The sequence below is a fragment of the Danio rerio genome, chromosome 23 (assembly GCF_049306965.1).
Source record: "Danio rerio strain Tuebingen ecotype United States chromosome 23, GRCz12tu, whole genome shotgun sequence".
Lineage (NCBI taxonomy): Eukaryota > Metazoa > Chordata > Actinopteri > Cypriniformes > Danionidae > Danio > Danio rerio.
In genome coordinates, this window is record NC_133198.1 from 7,037,364 (window position 1) to 7,055,723 (window position 18,360).

The window sequence follows — 18,360 nt, forward strand, 5'->3', positions numbered from 1 at the left end:
TTTATTTCAAAACAGATCAGACTTTTATTTCCTGATAAACCAGTAAGACATTTACACAAGCCTAATGGGAAGAAGGGTAAGAAGGTGGCAGATAGTTCTGGCAATAATGTTCAAAATGAACTCATGTCTCTGGGTGTAACTAGACTTTACAACGGAGACAACCACTCCAAAAATGGAAAAATAGCCATAAAACACAAAACAAAAATCTCTCAATGACATTCATCCACAGATTCCCTAAAAAATAACATATTTGCTAAACCAAACATGCCTGAGTTGTGAATCTGACAATAGTCCCGCGGTTTAGAAGGAGTTTTTGATCTTTGAAGCCACGAGGACCAGGATCTCTCCGATGTTCTTCTGCCAGTTGAGGATGTGCTTGGATTCAGCGCACCACAGCTCACCGTGACGCGGTTCTGCATTCTCACAACGCTTCTTCACCTCATGCTGCTGCTCCTGAGAAAGAGAGGGAGAAAGAGTGAGAAAAGGTTGATGTTTCTTACGTCCTTGTCGCAGCACCAGTGGCACTGAAATCAGGTACTGAAATTCATATGCTGATTCGGTCCGGTACATACCGGTTACAAAGGTACCGGTGCTATAATGGCACCAGGTGTTGGTACCCAACTCTAATCTTTAGTGATGTTAGAAATTATTTTCAACCGGCGAAAGTGGCAAGCGGAAGTGGCTGTACAACCGGCAACACCAGAAATCTCTGCTTACATGTCAAAAAAAGCTTGACATGTGGGCCCAATCCCAATTCTACCCCTTAGCCCAGTGGTGCTCAATCCTGTTCCTGGAGATCTACCTTCCTGCAGAGTTTAGCTCCTACCCTGATCAAACACACCTGGACCAATTAATTACGACCTGAACAACACTTGATAATTACAGGCAGGAAGGTAAATCTCCAGGAACAGGGTTGGCCACCCCTGCCTTAGCCCTTCCCCTTACCCCTATCCCTCGTTTTGCGCATGCATGCCAAAGGGTAGGGGTGTCCCAATTCTCTTTAGCTTGAAGGCATAGGGCTTAAGCCCCATTCACACGGGGCTTCAACGTCAACGCTTGACTGAAGGCGTGTCTGAAGTTTGGGCTGAAGCTATCGTCATAGCAGCGTCAACCAATGAAATTCAGTCAGCAATAGGCCACTGTCTGAGATGGTGTATTTGTATTTGCATACAGCGATCTGATTGGCTGACACTTCCGTTGGCGCTTGAAAAGTTGAGCAAGTCCCAACTTCTGTAGCGAGCAACGCCTCTGAAGCGGCGCCGACGAATCCACAATGCAGTTCGGCAACGCCTGACGTCATCCATTCAAAGTGAATGGGAATTGTTGACGCTGTCGCCCCGTGTGAATGGGGCGTAAGGGAAAGGGTTGAATTGCCCTTCGAACGAAGATTTTTCAGGACCACACTTGAAACCAAAGGGTAAGAAAATTTCCCAGAATGCACCAGCCACAGCGGCAGTATTGCTGAACCCGAAAGTAACGAGATCCACAAATTAGTATTTTTTGTCATCATTACGAATTTTTACAATAAAAAAAAAAAAAAAAACTTTTAATATATTCATAACCGCGTTCGTGTTTTACTGTCATGCTTAAAAAAAAAAAAAAAAAAAAAACCCTAAAAAAAAAAAAAAATTTTCGATCTATAATCCCTATTAAATAACTCCTATACAGCAGTCCCACAACATTCTGACACTGGAATACCCTGTCAGAAATGTCTAGTGGCTGTCAATGGGCTTTTTACAGTGTCTGCTATAATGTTAATGTTGTTTTTGGTGTGTTTACATTGATGAATATGGCCACAGTGTAAATACACAGTACAGTTACGGTCTTATTGCCACATTAGATCGTCATGATAACATAATATATGCCTTTAGTGATCTCCTGAAGATAAATACCAAAAAAATAACAACTGGAATCACTACAGCAGTCACCATCGTCTGATCTCACAGGAGAAGCAGGAGATCGCGAGGACATATGATGACGTGTGCAGGTGCTGTCCCAATTCTTAGGGGTAAATTTTAAAGCCCTTCCCCTTAACCCTCGGTTGTTAGGGCCAAGGGGAAGGGGTAGGGGTACAAAAATGGAATTAGGATTGGGCCTTGATTTACTCAAATCAGATTCAGGCCCTGTTCATATGTGGAAATTTATCTGATATCAATTAGATCCGTGCACTCGTGTTCGCAGTGTAAGCTAGTAATTTGGATTTTCACCTGTCTATGTGAGTCGCGCATCATTAAACACCATAGCGAATGACGTCAACTCTTTTACTTTAGAACAGACTTTAGCAGTCCCAAACCTGAAATCTCATAAACGAGGACTAAAAAAGCTTTTGTACTGTCATATAGCACAGGTATTTAGGGATGTTAATGAGAGAGAGCTAGAGAGAGAGAGAGAAAGAGAGAGAGAGAGAGAAAGACAGAGAGAGAAAGAGAGAGCGCAGAGTCCGCCATGTAAACAATATAGGCTAGACTAAAACTGTTCAATACATCACAAGCATAAATCACGCCATGGAAATGATGTTAAGAATCCTCCTGGTTTAAAAAGCCTGGATTAAAAGAAGATGGCCAAATGAGAACTTTTCTGTCATAAACTATAGTAAAAGAACTTGTCAAAAAGAAGAAGAACAAAAAAAATGAAACCCTGCGAACAGAATAAATACAAGAATGGAGAAAGAAGCGCTCTTTTATTATCAGCTCTCAGTCAGCACCCACTCCTTTTCTTGCTCATTGCAGCTTTTGTTGCGTGCTGTGTAAATGCAGACAATCAGATACAAGTCACTTTTAAAAGATGATGCAAGCTGGTCATCAAAAAAAATCAGATACAGCCGCAAAATCGGAATTGACCAGTGTAAATGCAGCCTCAGTGAGCTGCTATGGTTGCGTTTAGGGGGAACACATTTATTTAGAAATGTGATCAAAACTGACTGCAATGATTTTACTGTACACCTTCAATCAGAATATAAATTTTTGTGGTACCATGGGGTACATTTTTTTTAACACAACCTGTTGATTATGGCTTACTAATAATATAGGTAAAAGCTTACTTCGGTCCCATGCTGAAGCTCAAACTTATAGAAGAAACCCCAAGCATCGCCCAAGTCCGGTTCAATCTTTACTGTCCGCAGGAACCACTCTCTCGCCTTTGTTATCTTTCTTTCGCTCCAGAACAATCTGCACACAAACACAGGCAGTAATGGCTTAAATGGGGAGGGTAAAAAAGGTCAGACCGTTCTTAACGAAAAACAAAACAAAAGAACAGGAATGTGGGTAGGCAATGTGGAATTTAGGGCTGAGACAATTCTGGCAAGATTCTGCAGTCTTACTTGGCCACTGCCAGAAGCACATGGGGATCGTGTTCACACTTTTTCAGAGCGTCGACACTCTTGGTCTTGCGCTGAGGTCTGGCCTCCAGGAAGACTGCTTCAGACCAGAGGATACCTAAACAGGAAGAATATTGAGAGCGTTGAGGAGTCAAGCATACACAAGCTATTGAAGATCTTGATCAAAGTTAATGCCTTACCAGAGTTAGGACATTCCTGAAGGGCTTTGGCCATGAGTGTGTTTGCAATGTTTTTCAAACCCGCTCTATATTCAAGCCGGACGGACTCCAGCCTAGAGACAATTAGATCAAATGATGTATTATTTGTTGGTGATATTCTGTCTTTAAAAGGCTCCTATTATGCAAAATCTAATTTTGAAACAGAACTGTGTAGGTATATTGTGCCCACAGCTATATTTGACTGATATATAAACACAAAGGGCCCTATCATACACCCGGCGCAGTGTGGCGCAAGGCGTGGCGCAGTAGTCTTTTGGTAGTTTCAGCTTGGCGCAAGAGTCGTTTTGAGGCGTTGCGCTATGCTGTTTAAATAGCAAATGCATTAGCGCTCATATGTGCGCCCATAGGTGTTCTGGTCTAAAAAGGAAGGCGTTCTGAGGCGGACCGCTGGCGCGTTGCTATTTTGAGAAACTATAATAGATTTTTCATTAGACCAAAACTAACCCGGTCTAAACTCCGGCGCAGAGTTGCGCCTTGCTTACACACATCTTAATACGCACAAGAGGGCAATAGGCAAATATCTTTACATATGAAAAAAATTTAAATATTAAGGATATATATAGTATATAATAAGAATAGATATAGGATATATATATATATATATATATATATATATATATATATATATATATATACATAAAGGATTAAAATATTACAAAACATATTATTTTCTAGCCTACATAAATATGAAAAATCACTGCTTTTATGTCTTCTTCATCTCGGGAGGCTTTTTCAGTTCATTCATAACAATTTGCTTTTGTATAATGTTATTATTATTAGCAGTATTATTTATTATATCCATATTTATATTTGTTTTATTCAAAACAAGCTTAGATTTGTCCACCTGCAGGTTTTAGACCATATGGGGCACTGCAGGTGTTTTAAGATATAACTGAGGTTTTTGAGCACATTTTGCTATTATTATTCATTTATTCGTTTGCTGGAAATTAGAACTGAATTTAGAAATAGTTTTGAAACGAATATTTGCGCTTAACAAACAAAATTATTTATTTATAGGTCTGTGTGTAAAGGTTTCCCTATCCAAGAGCGAAAGTGGAAGTAGATCCATTATCTCTCATTCTCACACAGTAGATGCTCTGTTTAACAGTTTTCTGTTACTTTGCGTCCTGAAAATAGCGAATGCGCTCTTGGCGTGACGCAGCTGGCTCTTATAGGAAATGGGAGATGAGACTCTAATTAGTTTATTCTCAAAACACACCTATAACTCATTAACAAAATAAACTCAACCCTTTTAGACCATGCGCCACGACGCAAAGCTGATTTTCCCGTCCTTAAATTAGCAAAAATGCGTTCTGACACTCCCTGAAAGCTTTTGCGCTCTGTGCATGGACCGTCAAAATAGAGCCCAAAAAGTTTCTTTTTTAATTGAGCATGTTAAAATGGAATCCAAATCTCAACGCAATGTAGTACAGCAGATTTTCCCACCCATCAAACTGATTGACATCCGTGTATAAATATCAAATAAGTATGGACCGAAAGTTTTTGCAGATCTTTTTTTTCAGTGTGATGATCTATTTCTAACTGAGCCATAATATACTGAGAAGGCTATCTCTCTCATCTTTCACTTTCAGCAAACGAACAGTTAAAGGGGCGTGGCTAAACATATTTCACACAAGCTGTTCAAATGACATCAGAAAAGGACTACCATTAAAAATAGTCAGATTTAAAAAAAAGTTTACTAAAACTGTTTTTTTCAGAACATTAAATTGAACATCAAGACTTTTTACATTAGGACTAACAATGTGCACTTTGCAAAATAAGCATGGTAAAATATGATTTAATGTAGACATTAATAATGTGACGCAGCTAGCTTTAAAGCAATCAGCTGTTTAGTGTTAAATTTAAATAAATGTGATACGACTTCACTGAAGTGTTGGATTACAGAGCTTGTGCGTACATATGCATACAGTTAAAACCAGATGCTTTCTTAACTGATGTTTTCTCACCAACATTATTTTATTGATTGCATTTTTAAAATCCTTTTTTTTTACCTTCACCTGGCAGGGCAATAGAGACTGTAGACAGAAAAGTGTGGAGAGGAGAGTGAGTGGAAGGATGAGAGGGAATTGGGAACTCGGGTCGTAGTGAACACCGGAGTGCCATGTGTCGAGGCACTAACCACTAGGCTATTGTGTTATTAACTGGAAAGCAAATAGCAAATATTTACAATGCCACTCTCACTGTTTGCCAACAATAAACCACTTCTGAAGTTTTAAAAAGGCACTATTCAGACATTCAGACCCCCTAGTTTTTCGCGATTTTGTAATCGCTGAATCCAATGCAAAATCAACAAAAAGTCTATTTTTGCAGTCCTGCAAAATTCTTAACTTAAATGCAAAATAATTGCAAAAAATATAAATAATCTCAAAACATCAAATTCCACAGACCATAAAATCATATTACATTTAGATCAGTCTGCAATTAATTTTTTACATGACTTATCCGCTTGTTAAGTGTGACGTCACGTGTGACGTCACGCGAAGCGGCTTCCGGGTCCAAGCGCTCTATTCAACTGTATGGGGAGATTCATGAAATGGTAATAATAAACGTTTACAAAGCGATTTAATACTTTCGAAAATCACGATCGCAGTATATATGTCCATGCCTAATATCCGATGTCAGAAAGTGATTCATTTTTTTTATAAATTGTTACATTTTTGGTATTTGTTATGCAGGAAGCCCAGAGATTGTTGTGTACACTATGATTCTATATAAAATTAACTTTAATGTGTGATAGGAATAAAACGTGATCATAAACAAATGATTTTTCCACTCAAATGAATGGCGGCTTGCACCCGGAAACAGTATTACATACGTCATCACTTAACAAGCGGATAGACATGAGATGTATTTGAGTGTCTCTCGAAAAATGATGTCTCACTCTCACAATCAATACATTAAAAGAAGATGGGGAAAAAGCAGCCTTTTGCAGCCTGTGCAGTAAGCAGTAGTGGATTGGCAGACATGTGAATTTAATGCAAGATGCGAAGCCCTAACGCAAGTCCTGAGTGAGGCACATGATGTAAAATGCTCTGGAGAGTGAAATCTGTAAAAAAGTATGATCGTGGATAAAATTCAAGAGTTATACAAACTTCCTTTGGCTTAATCCCTATGATTTAAGATCTGTTTTAGATTTTGTAGAAGCCTTATTTTTTAAGATTTGTGTCATTATACATCATGACATGTCATGCTATATATCCGGAAAGTATTCCTAGCACTTTCTAAATTTTTTTTATGTTACAGCCTTATTACAAAATGGATTAAATTCATTTATTTCCTCAAAATTCTACACATGATACCCAATAAAGGCAATGTGAAAAAATTATTAAAAATAAAAAAAGCTAGAAAATCAATGTAATTAAGTATTCACAGCCATTGCTGTGAAGGTCTAAATTGAGCTCAGGTACATTCTATTTCCACTGATCATTCTTGAGATGTTTCAGCAGCTTAATTGGAGTTCTCCTGTGGTAAATTCAGTAGATTGGACGTGATTTGAAACCTGTCTATATAAGGTCCCAGGGTTGACAGTGCATGTCAAAGCACGAACCAAGCATGAAGACAAAGGAATTGTAGATCGCCGAGACAGGACTGTAAAATGACAATGTAGTCTGACTACTGAATAGCAATGAAAATTCCAGAATAATTTCTTACCAAAGTTCAGGGCTTTGTGGATTCTTGAGGCGAGCTTTTTCCAAGATGGCTCGAGCACGTGTGAGCTGCCCAACTTTCTCCTCCAGCCGAGACAGAAGCAGCCATAAAGACATGGAGTGAGGGCACTTCTTCAGCTGCGCAGCAGACAACAAAGAGGGTCACATTTTGCACATTTTTTAATGAAATAAAATCCATTTCCATTCATAATAATAACATAGAAAGAACTGGATTATTCATGAATAGAAAAAAAAAAATTCCTTTCATTATTATTTTTTTTAAATCACAAAAAAGCATCTGTCCTCAAGAGCCCTAAAACATACTCCTTGGTTGTAGGCCTCTCGTGCTCTGTCGATGCTCTCGGACTGTTCCTCAATCTGTCCTCTCATCATCCAGAGCTTGGGGAAATCCTCATAATGCTTCAGGGCTTCTGTGCATAACTCATGTGCAGCTTCAATATTACCCAGCACCCACTCCAGCCTCACCGACTTCATAAACACCTAAATAAATAAAAAAATCAGACACAAAACAGTTAGGACATCTTAATTTATGCTTCTAATAATCGTATGCAGGTAACATTTTGATTATAGAGTAAGACTCAATGATTAATTAGATTTGCAATAATATGATATTATGATTAGTTATTTTTAAAAGGCAAAGGCTGTGATTGGAGTAGTAAAGAGGAAACATCATGTCATGTATTTCCATATTTACTGATATTGTTGGTACGGCCTGTGTAGTCATATAGTGTAGTCCTATGACGGATTTAGGGGGCTGCTATGAACATGCAGGGTAATGAAATTGCCATGAATGCATGCTTGCTTTTCAGTTGGAATTTTGCTTTGAACATCTTGGCTTAGCGTCATCTAGTAGTGGTGTTTGATCTCTTAAGCCCACAGTATAAAAGCTAAAAACTTTGATAAAACTAAAACTGATAATCTGAGTAATTAGTATTGTTGTGCGTGAGGTTTATAATGGTTTTCGTGGACACAAATTTGTATAATGACAAGGGTAAGACCTAGATACTACAATGTTGAGGTGGTTTATGAGGACATGCCTTGCATCCTCATAAATCAAAGCATAAAAATCACACTTAACAGTGTTCTTTCTAGGGGTTCTTTCTAGGGCTGGGCGATATGGCAAAAATGCAATCTTGATAGTTATTTTCCATATTGAACGATAACGATACATTAGGGCTGGGTGATTTTTCGATTAATTCGAATTTACATTAAGACGATTTTATTTCATATTAAATCGAGATATCGCGATTTTTTAAAAACAAAATATTTGATACATTTTAATGGCACAAATCCACTTTGGTTCACTCTCTGTATGAAGCAGGTCGCACACCAGAAGCGCCGCTCGGCAACGCGCAGTTCATATTTCAGCCGCAACAAAGATCGCCATCTGATTAGTTTCATGTTAAATATCATGCAAATGTGCGCGTCTGGTGTGTGATACTTTAAACTGTCATGTGCGTGCCATGTCGCAGCGCTTCTGGTGTGCGACCTGCTTGACTGCCTGTCTGGGTTTCAATCATGGTAGTGACGGACTGAACACAGAGACTGGACAGCCTAATTTAACCCAATGCATGAAGTTGTGGGCATGAATCGCAGAGCTGGTGCAAATACAGCAAATACAGAAAATCTGTATTCCTGCAACTGCAATGTTTACACAAATATTTTTTATTCAAATCTTCTGCAACGATATTTAACTCTTGAATTTGTTTTACATTTACTTACATCTTGTTGACCAATTTATGTATGGCATGGCCATTAAAAATACAATGTTCCTTAACCAGATGGTTTTTCAAGTTACTTATAAAGAGAATGTTATTTCAGTCATGCTGTTTTAATGTTTTAAGTTGACTAGTTACACAATAAAAAAAAAAACGTACGATACATATTTTGATATAGGTTGTTAATGCTTCCAGATTTAAGAGTACCCCAACAATGACTGAAACCACAAAAAAATAGATGCCAATGCCATGCATCTTTTCATCCGTCTAAACCAGGGTTCCCAAACTGTCCAGCTTACGACAAAAAAGGTTGCAGTTGTTGTAGTTGTAGCGGTAGTAGTTGAAGTAGTAGTCATTGTAATAGTATCGATTGTTATTGAGTAATTGTTACGGAGATTATTGAAGTAGTAGTTTATGTAGTAGTAAATGTCATTGGTATAGTAGTAGCAGAAGTAGTAATGGTGTGGTTGTTACAGTAGTAGTAGTAGTCGTTGTTGGTGTAGTAATATCAGTAGTAGATGTTGTTGATGTAGATGTAGTAGAAGTGATTGTAGTAGTAGTAGTAGTCGCAGTAGACGTTGTTGTATTAGTTGTAGCAAACGCTATAGTAGTATCAGTAGTGGTAGTTGTTGTAGTAGTATCAGTATTAGTAGACACTTTAGTAGTAGTAGTCGTGGTTGTGGCTGTAGTAGAAGCAGTAGTAGTTGTAATATAAGTAACTTTCTGTAGTAGTAGTTGGTGTAGCACTTGTGATTTATTATTATTGTTGTCAGTTATTACTGTTGTCCTTTCTCTCTTTTTACTCTCATATTTACTATCATACATTAATAAGCATTGTTGTTACTCCCTACCTCTGACTGGTTTCTTTCTATATGTTTTATCTATATCTGTGACACTTGCTTCATTTATTGACTGTTATTGTTCCTTATGTATGTACTCTGACCTGTCCACCAAGTTACCTTTACATGCATACACACACTCACATGCACACACTCACGCACATACCAGTACCTGACTATATTGTTGTTGTTTTTGTTTCATTGCTTTGTATTTGTTATTTGTTGATGTTTTTTTGTATTTGTATGATTTTTGCATATTCTAATAAAAAAAAAAAAAAAAACAGTGCACAGACACCAAAAGGAAATATATAAACAACCTTACTGACAACACAAGTGCAACAGTCTAATAACTATGAAATTTTTTTGTCATTATTCATTTGTATAATTTAATATTAACCTTACTTAATGAGGATGGCGAGCACAATGTTTACAGCACAAGACCATTCTTGGTTTAACTTTGGAAAGCGCCACTTTGGGAACCGCTAGTCTAAACAGTCTCTTGGTCGTTGCGTATAATGCTTTTGTGTCTTGGACACTGTTAATGCTTCCACACTGACATGTTTGCTGCATTTATAAAGCGTCAGTGTCTTGAGGTCAGTCTGTCTGATGGGATTTTTCTATGAAGCGATTTTGTTGAATAGGAATAACAGAACTGATTATTCTATTTAACCAATCACCAACAAAAAAGAAAGTAGTGACTGCAGATTGAAAGAAAATAATACAGTAAAAGTACCAATAAAGCACAAAAAATGCAAATTTTCAGTACTAATCCCAAAAATAACGTCTCAATTATTGCAATTTGAGTATTTGTAATTTATTACATTACACACTGCAAATGTGTGTGTGTGTGTGTGTGTGTGTGTGTGTGTGTGTGTGTGTGTGTATTTCGGGGTATGAAGGTGGTTGGGGGGTCGGGGTGAAATGAATATTTTGATATGGGAACTATTAATTGTACAACACACTAATGGTCATCCTTTATTGCATTCCTTCTTGAACGATAGAAAGGATTAATAAATAAAGAAAGAGATTTTAACTTCAATTGTCATATTGGTAAACAAAATAATAATGCAAACACATCATTCATCATCTAAAAATGTTAGCCCTGCTATTGAGTGGGTGTAAAATCAATAAAGGTATCCATATGTATAAAATAAGCAGCCAGGAAGGTTTTCATTATTCATATCCCGCAGAAAGCTCACATGGCTAGTTTCCATAGATGCGAGAAACATAATTTGTGTTTTTTTAATAACATTATCACTTATGAGGAACCCTGCCAAGTGCTTGAGGTACATTTGATCCTTTGATATGTGCGTAGATGCTGACACTCTTTCCTGGAGCCAAGAGTTAAACAAGCCCAGGCAGGAGGCCATCCGAACACCTTCCATCCTCCGCACCATTTACTCCCAAAAATCCCACGCTTCTTTATAATGTAAAGAGCAAACACATGTGCTGTGAAGTGGTTACCATCCACTTTTAGACCTAAATTGACATAATTCCTGGCCACAAGTAAGAGCAAACTACTTGTAAAAACAACACTGTGCAAAACCAACCATCTAAATTGTTCAAACACACGGACCTTTAGATTTTTCAGTCTTATTTCAAACCCAGTGTCAGCAGTTTTGTTCATAGTTGGGGAAGTAGAGTTTTTTTTATTAGTTCTATGGCAAGGTCAAGCCTTAAGCCACTGTTAGCTTCCTCTTGGGGAATGCATTATTGATCATTTATAAATGATATAGCTGACTTGCTTACTTTGCAAAAGAGAAATAAAAAAGGACCTCTTAAAAATGTAAAAATGTAAAAATGTGCATTGACTGCGCGAAGCCTTTAAAATGAAGTTTTGGGGCCCTATTATACACCCGGCGCAGTGTGGCGCAAGGCGTGGCGCAATAGTCTTTTGGTAGTTTCAGCTTGGCGCAAGAGTCGTTTTGAGGCGTTGCGCTATGCTGTTTAAATAGCAAATGCATTAGCGCTCATATGTGCGGCCATAGGCGTTCTGGTCTAAAAAGGGAGGCGTTCTGAGGCGGACCGCTGGCGCGTTGCTATTTTGAGAAACTATAATAGATTTTTCATTAGACCAAAACTAACCCGGTCTAAACTCCGGTGCAGAGTTGCGCCTCGCTTACACACTGCTTAATACGCACAAGAGAGCAATAGGCAAATATCTTTACATATGAAAAAATGTAAATATTAAGGATATATAGTATATAATAAGAATAGATATAGGATATAAATATAAAGGATTAAAATATTACAAAACATTATTTTCTAGCCTACATAAATATGAAAAAACACTGCTTTTTGAGCACATTTTGCTATTATTATTCATTTATTCGTTTGCTGGAAATTAGAACTGAATTTAGAAATAGTTTTGAAACTAATATTTGCGCTTAACAAACAAAAGTATTTATTTATAGACTAATTGATGTCTGTGCGTAAAGGTTTCCCTATCCAAGAGCGAAAGTGATCCATTATCTCTCATTCTCACGCAGTAGATGCTCTGTTTAACAGTTTTCTGTTAAAAAGCTGTTAACTGTTTGCTTGTGAAATGCTCATTTTTTCCACTTAGACTTACTTTGCGTCCTGTAAATAGCGAATGCGCTCTTGGTGCGACGCAGCTGAATCTTAAAGGGAATGGGAGATGAGATTCTAATTGGTTTATTCTCAAAACACACCTATAACTCACGAAGAAAATAAACTCAACCCTTTTAGACCATGCGCCGCAGATTTCCCGTGCTTAAATTAGCAAAAACGCATTCTGACACGCCCTGAAAGCGTTTGCGGCCTGCGTTTCGCGCTCTGTGCATGGACCGTTAAAATAGAGCCCATAATGACTATAATTAGGCCTGTTATGATATCTTTTTCTGTTGTACAATATATTACACCAAAATATATTGTGATTATATTATTGTCATTTGCCACTCATTTTTTATAATGCCAGAATTACATTATAATATCATAAAAATGAAATTACACTCTTCCATTTTTTTTCTTAAGTATATTTAATTATAGTCATTTTAACAGTTTAATAAAAATGCATTTGAAAACGTATATCCTAAACATATAATAAAAGTCAATTTAAAAAATGCAAGGTAAAAAGTAACAGAGGGTGCGATATCTGATCTATTTTTAGTTTTCAGGCACCCACACGAAAATATACTATATCAATTTAAAGTAAATACTATAGTGTTTTTAACCAGACACAGACACCTCCAATAGATATAGAGAGGTTGCACAATCAGCTAAAATGTTGCTAGAATTGTTTGCGATATATATTGCATCACCAAAAATGACTGAGGTCATGTCCATCTGTTGTGCGATAAGTCGATATACTGATTATGTGACAGGCCTAGCTATAATTCAATTTGTTAAAGCAAAAACATCTCTGCGTGGATTTTTGTATTTTATAAGATATGATCTAAGCACACTGTTATCCAGAACATCAGCACATGAGCTTGAACACAAATGTGATGGAGAGTTTATACAATAGAAGTTAATATTGAGCGAGTGATGCTTAAGATGAAATATATTGGCTCAGTTTCACAAACAGCGCTTACATCAGGTCAGGACTAGGCCTTAGATAATTTAGCCTATTTAAGCCACATTTATAAAATGACCTTAGAAAAATATATTACTGGTGTGCAGCTGGAGACAAAAAAAAAATTGACTGACATATTTTAAGACATCTCCCTGCAAGTTATTTTGAGTTGAGACAGCTCAAACATGCAATTTAATCTTGACTAGCCTTAAACCTTGTTTGTGAAACTGGGGGAATGTCAGTTATTTTTTTGCAAAAATACTGTAAATAAAAATAGTTACAAACCAAGCTTATACACCAAGTGATCGAGAGGCTTAAACTCGGCACAAAAACACACCCAGCAAAATATCATTCAATTATTGGACAAAAATCCCCTTAAATATTGTTGTTAATTATAGGAAAAAAATCTTACAAAATATTAATGCTATTATTATATATTTTTGTCAATATTGCACTCTCCTATTCAATAGTTATAGTTTATAGCTATGTTGACATCTTATTCTTGAAAATTTTCCTTAGTTTTAACCAGATAAACTCTGCTGCTTTATTGTGATTTCCGCCTGGATTTTGCCTACCCAAGTTTAAAACTTCCCAAATCCACATGCACAGGAGTAAATGCAAAAATTTGGTATCATTTTAAAGAAAACCCTTTGAATTTTCATAAAACACTATTGAAAGGGTTTAAAATAACTGTATATGTTGTCTGTGTTATAATAAACACCTAAAAAAGAAGCACTTTTTGTATTATTTGTTTTTAAAAACTCAAATTTGAAAGTGTACCTTTTAGGTTCTGTGTGGTCTAGCTTACTGTAATTAATTTTGGTGGTTCCTGCATATGTGTGTAATCATAGGAATAAAAGAAAACTGTCTCTGCTATAATCTATGCTAAAGTTATTGTATTCCAACTGATGAGAGGTGCTGTACAAGCCACAGGAAGCGATCATTGTTTTCATATTTCGGTAACACTTTACAATAAGGTTCATTAGTTAATGCATTTACTAACATGAACTAATCATGAACAACACATGTACAGCATTTATTAATCATCATTGAACATTTACTAATGGATTATTAACATCCATGTCAATGCTTGTTAACATTAGTTAATGCACCATGAGTTAACATGAACTAACAATGAACAACTGTATTTTTATTAACTAACTCTTATTAACAGGAATAAATACTGTAGAAAATGTATTGTTCATTGTTTATTTATGTTAGTAAATGCATGTGCATGTGCTATCTGGGGCTGCTTATTGATCATAAATGTATTCATTTAGCCAAAATCTTTATTCAAAAGCAAGCAAAAAGAGAAACTTTGAACAGAATGTGAATTGGAGGTGTTGCATTCGGAGGTAGAGCGGAGAAAAACGGTGTTATTTGCAAGTTTGTCCTCCGGAATGAATAACAAAAGAAAAAAATTGAGTGGGAGAGTTTAGCTGATGCGGTTAACATAGTTGGGTCTGAACATCGCACTGAGTGGATTAAAAGAGAAATAGTGAGACGTTGTGGAAATATAAATTTCTATCATCTAATTCCAAATGAACAATAATCTACGTATAACTGAAAAGTTATATTCTTTGGTTTTTAATTATATCATTTCATTGACATGCCAGCTAGGAGGGACGTTTACCCTTTGTCTTGCTGACTACAGGCTAAGCCAAAGTGATGCAATTATCGGTTTCACAGCATGGCTGTCTCTATTGTCTTCCCTGTCTCCAGAACATCATTTGCACATTGTTGTAATGATGTACTTATATATTGATAAGCACAGACCTGGAGAAGGCATGGCACCCTGCAGACAACAAGACTTCATTTGCATGCTTTGTTTGACTGTCCCCACCTACAAGTATAAATGTATAATGTTTGCTGTGCAGTTGAGTTTGCTTTCGATGACGCCACAGCCACGCGGAGTTCTTCTTATTAAAAAGGATTCTGCTTTGAAGACAACCGAAAGATTCTCCCTGTTTTTTGGGCTCTTAGAAGATTACAACAATGTAAAGGTGTAAAATTTTGTAGTGACTTTAACAGCGTAGCTCGTAAAACACATAGCAACATGTTTTGACACGTTCAAGCATGAACTCGGTTCGAATCCAGTGTCTGATGAAGACGTTCTTCTTTTTTTTCTGATTACAAATCAGATTTTGGCTACTCTTCATCACCAGGAAGACAAGTAGGAATCATTAATAAGTGTGTGCATCATATTTTATTTGCACATTTATTGAATGGAAATGATTCTGATTCACGTATTCACCTTATTCTCCGCCGACGAGTGGGCGCTGCAATTTGAATCTTTTTGACTTGAGACTTCCGGTCTCATTCACTTCCATTTATTTTTTTAAGTTAAAAACTGCTCTTTACGCTGCTTGATGTTGCAATTTATATTTTCTTATTATATTAATCTACTTAGTCTGTATAGTCATGCAAGTAGTTTGACCGTTTTCTGCCGTTTATTATTCCTAGTCATTTCTCCCATAGGCGACTGAATCGGAAGTTCTAAGACAATCACGAAAACAGGCGCACTTCCGCATTTTAGAATAAGGTTAATGCAAGTTTGTCCTTAGGGGGCGCCTTTATAGCAATGTGCGTGCAGTCAGTCGCTCTGATTACATTGGGTAAACCGGCGACCACTGGAAACCTTACATACCTGCTAGACATGCGGATGAACCCGTCTCATACAGCTGCCATTACACAGCTCAAAGACACTTAGTAGCGTGCAATTTAACACAACTGCCTCTAGGAGTCGCCAATGGCAATAAAACAGACAAACACAAGAAATGCACGTAGGCCAGGCATGAAGTTAGCGTGGACCAGCGCACATTCCCACGTTCATTTCATCGTTAGTAAATCCAAACGCGAGCGTGAAACCTGCCGTACGCAAAGTTTTTGTGCGTACGCAGCGTTGATACACGAGGCCCCAGCTCATCTTTGGGTGATTTATAGCTTAAATACAGAAAGTAATTTCGTTAAAATTAGCTCAATATCGCATATATTATCATTTCGTTACACCCTTTCTGTTCAGTGTCAAAGACAGAAAATGTTACCATAAATTAATATTTGTTTTATTGCATCGTGTTTTTTTTAACTTCAGTTAATAAGATAAATAAAAAAATTACTTTATAAAATAAATTATAATTCAGTGTGCTCGAAATGTTTATTTTAATTTCTGCCCAGAAATTTCAGTTCAGCGCATCCCCAACAAAACAACCAAAGAATGGAGATCCCTTAACACTAAAACGACACTGATCACAGTCAGTCTGCAGTTCAGTCTTTCAGACAATCTCATGTGGTTTAATAAAAATGCTATATCTGTTCTTTGAATCATTATTTTACACATAGTTTGTTTATTTAAACTGTAAATATTAGCAACACATTTTTCTGCAGGAACTCATTTTAAGTCTTCACAATGCATCTGATGAGGCACAAGTTGTCACTGGGCCACTTTTTAAAGGAAGTAGAAGTAGATTTATTTGTTTAACCCTACTTTTAACCTCATCTTCTCTGACAGGTGAATGTGTACGCTTCAGATTTTACCTCACTTAACTTCCCGAACACAAACCTGTCTGTCATACATTGATATGCTTAAAAAAATACACACGTTTGCCTTTTAAAAATTGTCTTCCAAAAAGTCACGTCAAAAAAAGCCTGTTGCACAAGCAATCATTTGAAACGCCTCACCCTTCATCTATCGCATCATTTATCTCTCCAAATCAAAACAAAAGAGAAATGGCAACTTGCAAAAGCCAAACACAGTGTGTTCCCGACAGACGGGTCCCCCCCCCCGGCGTGACATATCTATTTCTCTGAACAGTGGGCCGCTCACCCTGGCAGTGGGGGCGCTGCTCCGGGCTTTGGCCAGCAGCCTGCGGGCTCTCTCGTACTCGTTATTCTCTGATTCCAACTTCACGGCAGCCAGCCAGATCTCCTCACTGTTAGGGTTAGCCTAGCGCAATGAGAAAGACACAAAAAGAGGAGGGATGAGTGAAGTTTTTACTGGCCATCATCCCAGTGAACGCTTACATGGAGGAAAAGTGGAATGATTGGTTTCAGGAAATGAACACTCAAATTCAGATTAGCTTTTTTTTTCTAGCTTCTTTCATCTGAAGTTAAGTTTTGGTTTTTGCAGTTATATCTAAAATCTAACTGAAAAAAAGTAATTCTTACTTCAACTGTGTGTGTGTGTGTGTGTGTGTGTGTGTGTGTGTATACATATATACACACACATATATACATACATATATATATATATATATATATATATATATATATATACATATATATATATATATACATACATATATATATATATATAGATACATATATATATATATATATATACATATATATATATTTACACACATACATATATATATATATATATATATACATATATATATATATATATATATATATATATATATATATATATATATACTTATACATATATATATATATATATATATATATATATATATATATATATATATATATATATATATATATATATATATATATATACTTATACATATACATATACACATACAGTTGAAGTCAGAATTATTAGCCCCCCTGTATTATTAGCGCCACTGTTTATTTTTTTCACCAATTTCTGTTTAATGAAGGGAAGATAGTTTCAGCAAATTTCTCAGCATAAGTTTAAAAAACGTATTTCTAATAACGGATTTATTTTATCTTTGATCTGATGACAGTAAATAATATTTTACTTGATATTTTCAAAGAAAAGTAAATTTACAAGACACTTCTATACAGCTTAAAGTGACATTTAAAGGCTTAACTAGGTTAATAAGGTAAACTAGGCAGGTTAGGGTAATTAGGCAAGTTATTGTATAACGATGGTTTGTTCTGTAAATTATCGAGAAAAAAAATTAGCTAAAAGGGGCTTATAATTTTGTCCCAAAAAGGTTTAAAAAAAATGAATAACTGCTTTTAATCATGCCGAAATAAAACCAATAAGACTTTCTCCAGAAGAAAAAATATTATCAGACATACTTTGAAAATTTCCT

The 18,360-nt window shown here is 36.4% G+C and overlaps 1 protein-coding gene across 1 annotated transcript in view; it reads right to left on the bottom strand.

The window, feature by feature from the left end:
* The window catches only part of prpf6 (PRP6 pre-mRNA processing factor 6 homolog (S. cerevisiae)), a 52,324-nt gene continuing 33,964 nt past the window's right edge, over window positions 1-18,360 (bottom strand). The window contains exons 15-21 of the mRNA NM_212655.2: window positions 17,160-17,279; window positions 7,548-7,724; window positions 7,228-7,361; window positions 3,517-3,608; window positions 3,320-3,434; window positions 3,041-3,167; window positions 1-453 (exon numbers count right to left, since the gene is read on the bottom strand). Of these exons, the coding sequence (NP_997820.2) occupies window positions 301-453; window positions 3,041-3,167; window positions 3,320-3,434; window positions 3,517-3,608; window positions 7,228-7,361; window positions 7,548-7,724; window positions 17,160-17,279 (918 nt within the window). The 3' untranslated portion in view covers window positions 1-300. The remainder of the gene's footprint in view (window positions 454-3,040; window positions 3,168-3,319; window positions 3,435-3,516; window positions 3,609-7,227; window positions 7,362-7,547; window positions 7,725-17,159; window positions 17,280-18,360) is intronic.